This window comes from Polypterus senegalus, chromosome 18 (genome assembly GCF_016835505.1).
Source record: "Polypterus senegalus isolate Bchr_013 chromosome 18, ASM1683550v1, whole genome shotgun sequence".
NCBI classification, from domain to species: Eukaryota; Metazoa; Chordata; class Cladistia; order Polypteriformes; family Polypteridae; genus Polypterus; species Polypterus senegalus.
Window position 1 is genome coordinate 39282901 of NC_053171.1, and position 12633 is coordinate 39295533.

A 12633-nucleotide genomic window follows, 5' to 3' on the forward strand; every position below is an offset into this window, starting at 1 on the left:
AGATTTTAATTTATACCACACACATCACAAACATTAACTCCTACCAAATGGCATATAACATACATATGCATTGCATTTGTCACTCCAATAGATGGCACACTGCAAACAACTAAATTACGGTGCAGAAAAGCAGATGCTGGGGAGAATCACAAATCAAGTCTTTTGTGATGAACCTTGGCTGATTTATTAGAGCATCATAGATATTTCACGCACACATTTTATAGGTTAGTAGTTTATCAGTAGTTTTTTTTAATGAAAATCGATTTAGAAACATTAGAAAGACTTACAGAGGTTGCCGGCTGTTCTTGTAAGCTAGTCGATGACATGCAGAAAGGCCTTTAAAAAATAAAATGGAGAGACGAGAATTTTGAGCAGTTTCCGTGTTTATTTTGTACAGCAGCATGTTAACAGAATGCTTTATAAAAAGGCATACTCTTCTGTTCAGAAAGTAGTTAACATTTTCATTCACTAGAGCAATTCCTAAGGGTTGTTTTACCAATGGAAACTGAACATCATTAATCATTCAATAATAATCTGGTGAGCAATACAATCCTTGGAAAAATTGTACTTACCTGAAACACAGCGCTTTCCTAAAGTACTGTTGGCCTATTGGGGAGGAAAAGAAAGAAGTTTACAAACATCAATAAAATCTGTTTTTACTACTTTAATATAGAAATGTGTAGTAAAATCACATTTTACACACAGGTTTAAGCATATATTTATAAACACATACAAAAGTATTTTGGCTTGAACTGGAGATATCGATACTGTACGTACGAACAAATGAACAAAGCCCTCAAGAAATAAAATGCTCCACAAAGAAACTAGAAACTAATTTTAAGAGTTAAAGGACTAAGAATTTGACAATTTCTGGTTACAGACAGAACCTCAGACAAGAAACTTGTCCTTCCAGTTGCATCAGAAGTTACAAAGTTATACTGCAGCATCCTTGCCATTAACACCAAGTAAGACTCGGGCTCAAAACTCTATGTAACTATAGTTAACCACGAGTCAGACTTGGGGTGACATTTAATGATCTGCCTAAATAAAGACAGACAGCATTCTGCTGCCATCTAGTGGATAAAATAACATCAAGCTACAAAACATCTTGAATATTTCTGTGTGTTGTTTTGCCACTCTAAGGTAACTCATCAAGATTCATGAATAGGGCAGAGACTTCAACCAAAACACAATGCCGTATAAATGAGCGGATAAAAAGTCAGATTTATAACAAACTGAAACTGAAAAATGAGTTGAATCAAACAATAGGGATGACAATGTGAATTGGTCATCAGAGGCTGAGACAGATGTGTATGGCACTGTACATATGAACCACTATGACATGCCTGTTGACTTCAGTCCCATAATGCTGCAGCAGAGTGCAGTATCTGTCACAAAAAGGCAAAATCATTGCAATGAAGTAGAATTTCCAATAAAGATGTTAGCCCTTTAAGCACTGTTTACAATGTAGCAACCTCAATGTTCGTGTAGGGGAAATGTGCAAGTCACTAAACCTTGTACTGTGGTAGCCTACTTGCATAATAACACAAAGCGGGAAACAATCATGCAGATAAGGCACCCACATTCTACCCTCTCATGAGTAACATATAAGAAAAGTGTGCAAAGAGACAATCTTCTACTGTCCGGAGTTCAACATCGGGCTGTGCGTTGGTAACGGTTTCAAAGCATGTGATAACATGAAGGACGTGTACTATTTCAGCATCAGCACAGTAGACATGCTGTATCTTTCCTATTGTATTTCTGTCGATGTTCTTTTCTGGGGATAAACACAACACTAAGGAGGTTACATGTAAAGTTAAAAGCCATTTTCTCTAATGTTTGAGTGTATACCACTCAACTTATTTTGTATAGTGCCCTTAAATTAAGCTCAGAACACATTTATAATGTACAAATAGACAAACCATAGAACAACTATATACATAAACACAGATTACGTTAAACCAAACTAACAACCATTAACAAATATATCGTAAAGGCTGAATTATACTTCTGCGTTGAGCCTATGCAGTTGCTGTGCGTGTAGCCTACATCACTGAAAGTAGTTTATGTTGTGCTGCAGGTACATCCCTGAATGCTACTGTACTTGCCAGTGTATGTAGCATACAAGAAAATCAAATGATCCATTAAATCGTAGGCAGTTCTTGCCCTCCAGGATCACTGTTTGTTTTGCTACACATTTTCTTTCATAGTCGAACATACTCGGTCTTTCATATTTTTCCACTTTTTCATACATCCACCAACTTCCAAACCAATGCAAGTCAACATTTCATGCCCGGAATTGGCTGCCATCTGATCGTCTTTCTAGTTATGTTATGAGGTATCAAATAAAAGAGCATATTTTGTAACTTTTTCAACAACAGAAATGCTTTTTAGGAAATATGTAGTTATCAAACTGGCCAATCAGAGTTGTAGGGTTCACAATGATGAGAAGAATAGTCACAAGTCTGAGGAGTTCTGCATTAGGCTAGGGTGTAAGCTCAATACAGAAGTATAAATCAGCCTTAATTCTCTAACATTTTTCAAAAGGAAAAAGCAACTCTTTGGATATAGTTACATGCTGATTCAGTAAAATGAATGTTGGGTTTTCTAAGGTTAAAAACTGTTAACTACTAATAAGTGCCTGGAATTGACAGAGTCTGAGAAACTGGCATTATGGGAATGTGATGAAGAGAGGAAGGACTGGCCAGGGCAATTTGAGATGCACAAGTATACCAAACAAACACATAGGACGAACACTGACTGTACACTTAATGAATAAGGTATCAAAAATAAAGTAATTTTAAATTTATTCTATTAGCTGTATTTAATAATGTTGTTAGCAGTAATAACTATAGCTTGATTCAAATAAAACAATTCCATATATGGATTCTTTGTAAATAAATTAAAGGTGTTAGTTATCTAATAAAATTCAACAATAATTCTAGGCAATAAATTTAATAAAACTATTCTTCCTAGTCCTCTTGTGACATTTCATTGTGGAATGTGCTGCAAGAATACGACAATCAAGTGCTGCGGTTTCCTACTAATTAAAGTTTGCATTGTAGCAAGTATATTTTTGAGTTCAAACCAACAAAACATTAGTTCTTCATAAATAATAAAGACTGTGGTAAAGAAAAATACAGAAATGAGTCTGGCACAGATGAATGAATGAATATCAGTTTTACAACAAGGCAGAAAATATTGAATCTTTTTAATTTAATAACTAGGGGGCTTCACATTGCCAACCCCTGCACTTTGCGCCATTGTGAAGAGGGGGTCTGAACGCACTCCAAGGAGATGTGTCTGCTCTTCGAAACCATACTTAAATGGTGATACAATGGAATACAAATACATTTTTTTTTTAACACCTCTTTGCTCGAGCAGCTGTTGGCTTGCTGCTGCTGTTGTTTTGCCACTTGATCTGAACTTTGCTTGCATACCAATTCAACCATTCCCAAACACGCGCCGTTGTGAAGAGTGTGGCTGAATGCACACCAAGGTGACACGGTCAATCTTCTGAAAGCCCTCTTAAACGGTGACAGATTAGGAAACAAGTAACAGTTGTTTTTATTAACCTCCTCTTTGCTCAATAAGCTACTGGCCTGCTGCTGCTTTCATTCCGCATGATCGCCATTTCGGGTGGCGCCTCAAACGTTTAAAAGCCTGTACAGCACCTGTTCTTTTGTCCTCAAACACTATGCGATCTCTTTTCGCTTTTCCATTATTTCACCAAGTAATATTTTCCATTTGTTTGTGCTAATGTAATCTTTTCACTTATTTTTTTGAGACTTTCTAATTTTCCTACGTATCTCTAACCTGCTCTGCATGTGTATCACGGGACTTGCTTACAAAGGTTGTAACTACGACGTGCCGGTTTCATGGGATGTGAAAATGCCTCTCTTCCAAAGTGTCTCTCTGTCTCTCTTCCAAAGATCACGTCTCGTTGTTGGAAAAAACTCTTGTTCCAAGATTTTTTAATATAATAGAGAAATATCCTGTATCTGCTAATGATTTATGTTCTGAGATGTCTCAGGTAAGGAAATCAGAGGTTTTGATGCAGAGTACAATTCATTACATATCTTTTCAAGGTGAAAATTGGCTTAAGTATGCCATAAACCACTGAAACACAGACTCTCAAAGGCCAACATAATTTTCAAGTCTTTATGGTCAACAGTGTCAAAAGCTGCAGCATTCCCATTAAAATGTCATTCAACACATTAGTTAATGCTGTTACAGCTTTCCCAATAAGCTCTGAGGCTATTACTTTTTCCAAGTACTTTAGAAAGTAGAGGTAGATTTCAAATGGGTTAATAATTAAGCACATTTGTGTTTAGATCTAATTATTTCAATAATGGTTTGCCAGATGACACTTTTAGTGCAACAGAAACTATGCCACTCAATAGTGATCAACTAATAAAAGTTAAGGAAAGCTGCAAGAAGAGCGATTGATCCTTTAATTAAGTTTAACTGAACTAGGCCTACAGGGCACTTGGCGAGTTTCATTTTAGAAACTAAGACAACTTCCTGTTCTGTTATTAGGTTGAAATTATTAAGGCAGTGTGTAAAAGAAAATATATCATTTGACAATACAAAACTATTTTTAGTGTTAAAATAATTTGTACTATTTTTAGAACTATTTTGAAATCTGTAATCTTATATTATCTATTACTCTTTAAAGAATACAAGCTGTGCTTGTTAACAGTAGAAGTTTTGCATGTCATTTTGGATTTCAGATTCCTCAACATGGCAACTGTTCTAAATAATACACACGGATTACTGTTTTCATTTTGTAATCTTGAAAAGTATTCAGAGCAGATTCAAGAAAGAATATTTTATACCTATTAACACTTTAAGTCTATCTGGCTCAGAGCACCTGCAATTTTGTGACGCGTTTTGCATATACAGTATATTATTATTTTGAATTGGACTCTTACTGGTCGGACTCCAATGTTAGCGCAAGTCATCTGGAGATTGTGATCTAAAATGAAAGTTACTGACAACAGCTGATCATGTTGCTAAACACATTTGTGTAGCTGATGCACCTATGGCAATGTTCCCCTGGGAGAACTGCCACTTACAATGACAAGAGGTACAAACCAGATTGTGATGCCCTGTGACTGCCACCACTAGATCTGGGTAAAAATAAAGATTTTCCGATTAATCATCACCTTTTTTGTTGAAATGATTCGATATCAATTCTCAAATTTTCATGATTGATCTTGTGAATCTCTACCCTACTTAATTATTACACTAAAAATTTTGCTTATCTTCATTTTTGGCATCCAAACAAGTTGATGTTGCTAATGCGCCCGTTATGGCTTTCTACAAAAAAAGCACTTTACTATGTAATCAGTGCCTTCAACACTTAAATGAGTGGACATCCTATGGAAAGAACAACTGAATAAAAGGAAAGCCATATGTAAGCTGTGCAGCTCAGAAGTACAACATTCAAACAAGTAGAGCCTGAACACTCAACACTAGAGACGGCAGGTGGCTCCAATCTTCCATTTAATGCCTTGCACCCAAATAATTAAATAACCTATAGCAGTTTTTATCTGCAAAGATAAGGGGGTCAGGTTGTCTCCAAGTGTTGTCTACACTCTGGTTTGCTGGATTGGTAACATCGCATCAACAGAGGCCTACTGAATTAACAAGCTAATTAAAATGTCAGCTGCCTCCAGAGACCCACAGGACAAAAAGTCCTATAGGACTACTCCATCAGCTTGACGGCATCCCTCACCACCGGTGTCCACCAACGGGTTCGGGGATTGCCGCCACGACAGGCACCGACCACCTTACGGCCACAGCTCCGGTCAGCCGCCTCAACAATAGAGGCACGGAACATGGCCCATTCGGACTCAATGTCCCCCACCTCCCTCGGGACGTGGTCGAAGTTCTGACGAAGGTGGGAGTTGAAGCTACTTCTGACAGGGGACTCCGCCAGCCGTTCCCAGCAGACCCTCACAACACGTTTTGGCCTACCAGGCCTGACCGAGGACTTTCAGGCAACAAATTATTCAGCAGAACTGTGTCAAGAAATGTGACTGGGGCTTCTTTATACCCATAGCAATACACCTGCATAATGCCTCTCTGGGACTGGGGCTGCCAAGTCAGAACTTTTCTTTCTTTTTAATTTTCTTATTTTATAGTCATTATGGTGTGTTCAGACCAAAATGTGTGAGAATATTTATTTGCTTACTTATCTACCGATTTGTAGATTTATTTATTTAAAGAGCTTCTGTAAAAATACAAAGTTCTATCTATCTATATTTCGTAGGTACAGTATCGTGTTCTTTTCTTTTAAAGCTTCATTTTTTTCCTCTATGGACAGAGCTGATGTGACTTGCCAAAAAGCTCCAGTTTTGACTCATCTATCAGAGAGAGGATGTGCAGCACTGTTCATAAAGGCTCTCAGTTTTGTTTTAATTCTCTCCTTCCATAACTCAGTTATCTAAACATTTTTAGAAAGTAAAGGTGTCTTTACTGTTGGCAAGAAAAGCAAAGCTGAACAAATTACAAGACACACTGTATAAAATGTAAACATCCTCAACAGTTACAGAATACATTGCCTTCATTTTAAGCCATACTAATGAGAAAGCAATGTCACAAACATGAGTGGAGGTCATGGACATAAGGGGTCAGTTTATAAAATTTGCATACACACAAAAAGAAGACTGAAATGTGCATTAAAACATTCCATTCAAAAGTTGGGCTTTATAAAAATATGTATATTTATGGCAACTCTCATCCACGTGTTCACAACATTTCAGAGAACGTGGGAAACAATGACACCCTTGACCAAGTAGGGAAATGCAGCCAAACCAGCTGAATAACAACTCACGGATATAATTACTCATATTACTGAGCCATTATTATGTGTTGCTGTGACAAACAAAAGTGATGAATAGGAGGTATACATTCTATTGTAGCTGCCTTTTAAGTGGTTCAATAATGTGTATTTGCACTGAAGAACTTACTTGGGTTTTCTGTCAGTTTATATTGGCTACCTGTTGTCATTTCTCAGGATTACAAACCAATGCAATCAATTGTGGTTAATAATTGCATAAAGTACCCACATGTGTGATTCACTCCCTGTGTACAGAAAGCAATAAATCTCAAGCTCTACAGCCTATCTATGGCCCGCTAATCTAATACAACATGGCACTACTTGAAGAGTATGCAGTTTGTCATATACAAAGGGAACAAGCTTTAGGAGACAGGCAGGATTTCATGAAGATGACCGGCTTACGAGTCAAGTCAGGCTCCCGTAAGACCTTCTCCGAGACCTAGGCGCTGAGTTGGCCCCAGCATTAGAAAGACCATACCTGTGGGGCCATACCTGTTCACATTCAGGTTTTAACACTGGTTAGTATGTCAGCAAAGCTTCACCTCCATCACGCCTGCTGTGTTGGAAACTGTACACCAACTGATGAGGCACTACTTTCAATGTCCATATGGTGTGGGGTGTACAGGTTAATATAAAAATGCAGTTTGCAACAGTGTTCAGTTTTCCTACATTTATAGAGTACTAAATATTGTACTAAGCACACCTAGTGAGAATGAAGCTGTTTTTGTTAACTGTATGCAATTTATGTTTATTATCATACAAGTTAATTCGTCATGCCAAGATATGAGACTAAGAAATGGCATTACTGCATTGGCATAATGCTGCATAATAAAGCTTCTCCCATTACAGATGACATTAGCAGATTGAAACAAGAGATGTGGTTTTTCCTCCTCCCACTGCACACACTCTGCCAGTGATTAGCAATCTGCGTTGTTGCCGGAAATTGGACTCTTTATGATTGAAATTCAGACATGATGTGGCCTTCACAGCTGTAGTAACATGATGTTGCGATTCAATACATTTGGTGGCGGCACTCACACTTAAGAATAATGATAAAAAAATACATTTATATAGCACCTTTTCAATGTTCAAAGCACATCACAGAAATTCAGTAAGAACAACAGGGCACAGACAACATTGGATACAAATAATATTTGCATAAATACTAAACAAAGATAAATACAGGATATACAAAGCATTGAAGCAGAAGTGACAACAAACTAGAAACAAATACAAAAATATAAATACGACCAGAAAACCTTGAACAAATAACACATATTGTGGTACAAACACAAATGTTCCTGGACATCTAGACAGACAAGTTAAACTGAAAAAAGTGGCAGAAAGTTAGGGCAAGTTATATGCCTTCCTGAACAAACAAGTTTTAAGTTGTTTTCTGCAAGAATGAATTTAGTTGGCTAATCTCAGTACTTAAGCTGAGCTTTAGTTGCAATTAGCTTGACTGTGGTTTTGTTACAGTTTTAATTATAAAAGAGCTATATTCTACCCAGAGGGAAGTCATAAATAAGCTGAGAAAGCCCTGATGAACTTTCGCTTTTAATAGTGCAATAAATCTGATTATCATCCACATATGACAACTTCATCCAAAGATACAAACAATACAGCCAAAGGGATGCATATACTGTAGATACAGAAGAGGGCAGAGGACACAGCCTTGTGGAACTCCTCGTGTGACCGGCGCGGAGCTGGACCTGCTGTGGCCAAGACTAACAAATGCTTGTCTATCAGCCTGATAGGACTGAAGGGCAGTGTCAGAGATGGCCAGAATGTTGTCTATTCTGAACAGTACCAAAGGCTGCACTAAGGTCTAACACAATTAGTATATTGGTTTGCCCAGAGTCAGCTACCATAAGCAAATCAATAGTTATTTGAAGCACAGTATTTTCACAGTTATTTTGTGCTCTGAAACCTGACTGAAAAGCCTCCATCAGCTTATTACAAGTAACTGGTGAGTGGGGAGGCCACAACATGGTCAAGAACTTTAGACAACAAGGTAGGTGAGAGATGGGCCGAAAATTGTTGAGACTGTCAGGATCATGAATAGACTTCTTAAATACTGGGGCTACAAAAGCAATTTTCCAAGTAGCAGAAACTGAGCCAGCATCAAGGAATGCATTTAGCGGTGCTGTAACTGTCAGGATTATGGCATGAAGACAGGACTTGAGATGCACGGTAGGCGTGAGGTGCAGTAAACAAGTAGTAGGCCTTTCTTTTTCACACAAGCTGCACTGTACTTTCCTTGTTGCAGGATCCAGGCCTATACCCAACTCCATTTCTCCAGAAAAACAGTTCCAACAATAATCGTTACAATAATTGTTTAAATTGGATTTTTGCAGTCTGCTTTGTATAGTCATGGGACAAGGACTACTGATTTGTAAAATTTTTGCATGAGTAGTTTTTGAGATACATCATTTATTTAAATATATGCAAACGTGCATACACACACACATACTCAAAAAAGTTTATACGTGAAGATAACGGACAGCTTGTTTGCTGTACTCCAGTGCATACTGAATGATAAAGAGAAAGAAATGAACACACAATCTACAATATATATGCAAAAGTTGACATGCACAGAGGCATTAAGTCACCCCTGTACCAATCTGTCTATGCAGCTTGTTTACTTCATTTGACCCAATGTCTTCAGCGAATTTCCCTTGGGATTAATAAAGTAATTAAACATTACTTAAGCGGTCCATTTAATTCAATTTCCTGATCGTTTTCTTCTACATTTAGTTGTGTACATAATACTTGATTGTATATCACTGTACTGTACAGTACAATCAGTTGTATTGTAAAATTTTCCACAGAGTGAATTCCTCACTAAACCATTCCATACCATTTTTTTCCCCAATTGTTGCACCTTTCCTAAGACTGTTAAACATCTGTTGTCTATATAGAAAGAAACTAAGGAAAGCTGAAGCCAGTGGAAAAATAAATACTTGTACTGATAATAAATAACTATGCTATTTTGTGCAAAGATATGACACCGTGGCCTGGGAATTTAAGGTGTTGAACCACTGATTCACATCACTGCCCAAGAAAGCAACTTAACCACACAGTTCTAACTGTGCTACCTATTCAGCTGTGATTTCAACGTCACTTTGAACTGTGGCACCATACATGAAAGTTTCAATGCACACTTTGTAGGTATAATAGCTAAATATAAGTGCAGAACTCCAACAATACTGAAATCCTGATGTCATTACATAATGGAGTTACAACTAAAGATGCAGTGACATAGCAGAAAGTGAACAAATAGTAGTTTAGCATAGTTACTTTACCATTCCCAACTATTAATCTAATGTCGGATCTGGCGTAACCGTTGATAACAAAACAAAGTACAGAGCTCAGTTATGCAACCTAGCTCGCTAGAAAAATGCAGAATAAGCCTGTAGAGGCCGTGAAAGCCTCAACAAGAACTACAAACAGAGAATGTGCCAAAACGCTGGTTATTGCTTTACCAGCTTGTCAGAGCGACTCCTCCCATTTAAGACTAGCTTCATGTAATCGGAGTTTCTGGTTTGTCTTAAGGACAGCTCTGCAGTGAAGCGTTTGACTTTCTGTTGTTGTGAAGATGGTTTTGTAACATCGTACTGTATCTCAAACTGGCCATTCAGATCACTTCACACCCGCCTGTCAAACTGCCTGACTGCCCATGAACCTGGACACGTGTGTGTCCGTCTGTGGCGGCCACGCCATGGGCTCAATGTCACCGTCACTACGATTCCGCTACTGCTTCTGATTCACACCTGAACTACGAGAAACTGACCAGAACTATTTTAACTTACAAATGCCCTGCCACACATAACGTGTCACATCTTATAGCTTACGTCAAGCTTAAGTTACCACATTTCATAAAGCTAATGTGTACAGGCACACATCTCTCTACTTTCTAACACTCTGACAGCTTGCGGCCCCTTACTAAATACGAGCACGAGAAAGGAGGACTGCGGAGCCCGGTCAGGACAAACTGAAAGTGACGCTTACAGGAGGTGACTTCGCTCTCTAATATAAGCTTTCTTTTGACCCCTGAACAGGACATGTCCACGTTACCTCCTCCTCGACTAATGTCACGAGGGAAAACGACTGTGAAAGAGTTCCCCGAAACTTGAGTGTCACCCTGCCCTTGGAGTGCCAGGCCCGACAGCGGCCTACGGCCGCCCTTAGCTCGACTCCTTCTTCCTGCAGTCGCTGGCCAAATCACGTCCGGCACAGCCTTACCTGGCTGATTGCTGACAGGGAGCGGCCAAGCGTCCGGGACACACAGCGAGACTGAGACAGCATGGTGGTGAATGGGGACAGCCGCAGGAGAAAAAAAAAACTGTAAGGAGCACAGAGAGCTCGAGTAGGAGCCGCTCAGCAAAGACGGCGGAAGCGCGGCGGAGGAAACCAACTGATCTTGACGGAAAAGAAGAGGGGGAGTGGGGCGAGAGATGGGAACGTACCAAGTGGGAGGGACGGGGGCGACTTCTTTTAGTGTTTGTCATGCTACCTGGTCTTGCTTGATTAATAAAGTCCAAACTCAAACGGGTTATTGAATGCAATGCTAAAACATCTCACCACAAGTTAGGCTTAAGCAATTATTTGTGTTAAATCAGCGTCCATGAATACTTTATATAATGTTTAATCAAGTGCATACTTTCTATAATTCTCCCAGACCGTGTTTTTTTTTTAATATTACAACAGTACGCTGTGAAAACAACAGAAGAAACTAATCAGACAGGAGAGAGCGTGGATAGTGAAAAGTGGAGTCAATACTCCTACACAAAATGAGTTGAAAACACTGAAGAAGGCTTTTTGATTTTGCAGAGACACACTGATACAGACCCTCTTTGGCTTATATGGATCAAAATTGGCCATTTGCCTTAGTGGATTACGGGCTTTAAAATTAGTAGTAAAAAAAGAGCATTTTAAGATTTAAAGGACAAGACCAAGATGGAGAAGTTAACTACGAGGTAGAAAGATTTAAAAGGGTGGAAAAGTACAAATATCTCAGGTGATCAATAAAAGTGTTTGGGGCACTAGATTTAGAAATAAACTATACCGAACAATGCAGTCAGGTTGGAAAAACCGGAAAAAGGTATCCGAAGTGTTATGTGATTGGAGAATCAGTGCAACAGTGAAGGGTCAAATGTATAAAACAGTGGTCAGATCGGCAGTATGGTATGGATCAGAAACCTGGGCAGCTGAAAAGGAGCATGAAAGGAAAGTGGATGTTACAGAAATGATGTTGTGGATATGTGGAGTAACAAAGTTTGATAAGATCAGCAATGACAGAATCAGAGGTTCAGTGAAAGCTATAGGAAATTATAAGAAAGAAGGCTGAAGTGGTATGGGCACGTCGTGAGAAGAGAACTAAACAATGTGTTGAGAAGAAACATGGACATGGAGGTGGTGGGATGGAGGAGAAGAGGAAGGCGAAGTTAAAGTGTATGGACTGTGTGAAGGGGGACTGGGGAGGATATGTACAATAGAAGAAAGGCTGGACTCCACATGAAAGTGGGAAAAGCTTTAGAAGAAGAATTTAATGAGAAAAATTCAGACACAATTATCATAAGGAAGACATTGCAAAGCAAAAATCTTATATAATAAAGCAGACAAGACTTCTGTATCTCCGCCCTGAGCCAGAGGTGTTAACATTATTTTTGGGTAAATGCTCTGAATGCTTTGTTCTTGGTTCCGTCACATCCGGGAGGGCCCATCCTTAATAGTTAGAATGCATAAAGAAGTGTAAATACAGAACACTGGGAAGTCACCTTGAA

At 38.7% G+C, this 12633-nt stretch overlaps 1 protein-coding gene across 1 annotated transcript in view; it reads right to left on the reverse strand.

Moving 5' to 3' along the window:
- dlst (dihydrolipoamide S-succinyltransferase) overlaps positions 1 to 11266 on the reverse strand; it is a 34630-nt gene extending 23364 nt beyond the window's left edge. Inside the window, exons 1-3 of the mRNA XM_039742260.1 lie at positions 11093 to 11266; positions 573 to 606; positions 288 to 336 (exon numbers count right to left, since the gene is read on the reverse strand). Of these exons, the coding sequence (XP_039598194.1) occupies positions 288 to 336; positions 573 to 606; positions 11093 to 11155 (146 nt within the window). The 5' untranslated portion in view covers positions 11156 to 11266. The remainder of the gene's footprint in view (positions 1 to 287; positions 337 to 572; positions 607 to 11092) is intronic.
- Positions 11267 to 12633: the final 1367 nt, after the last annotated feature.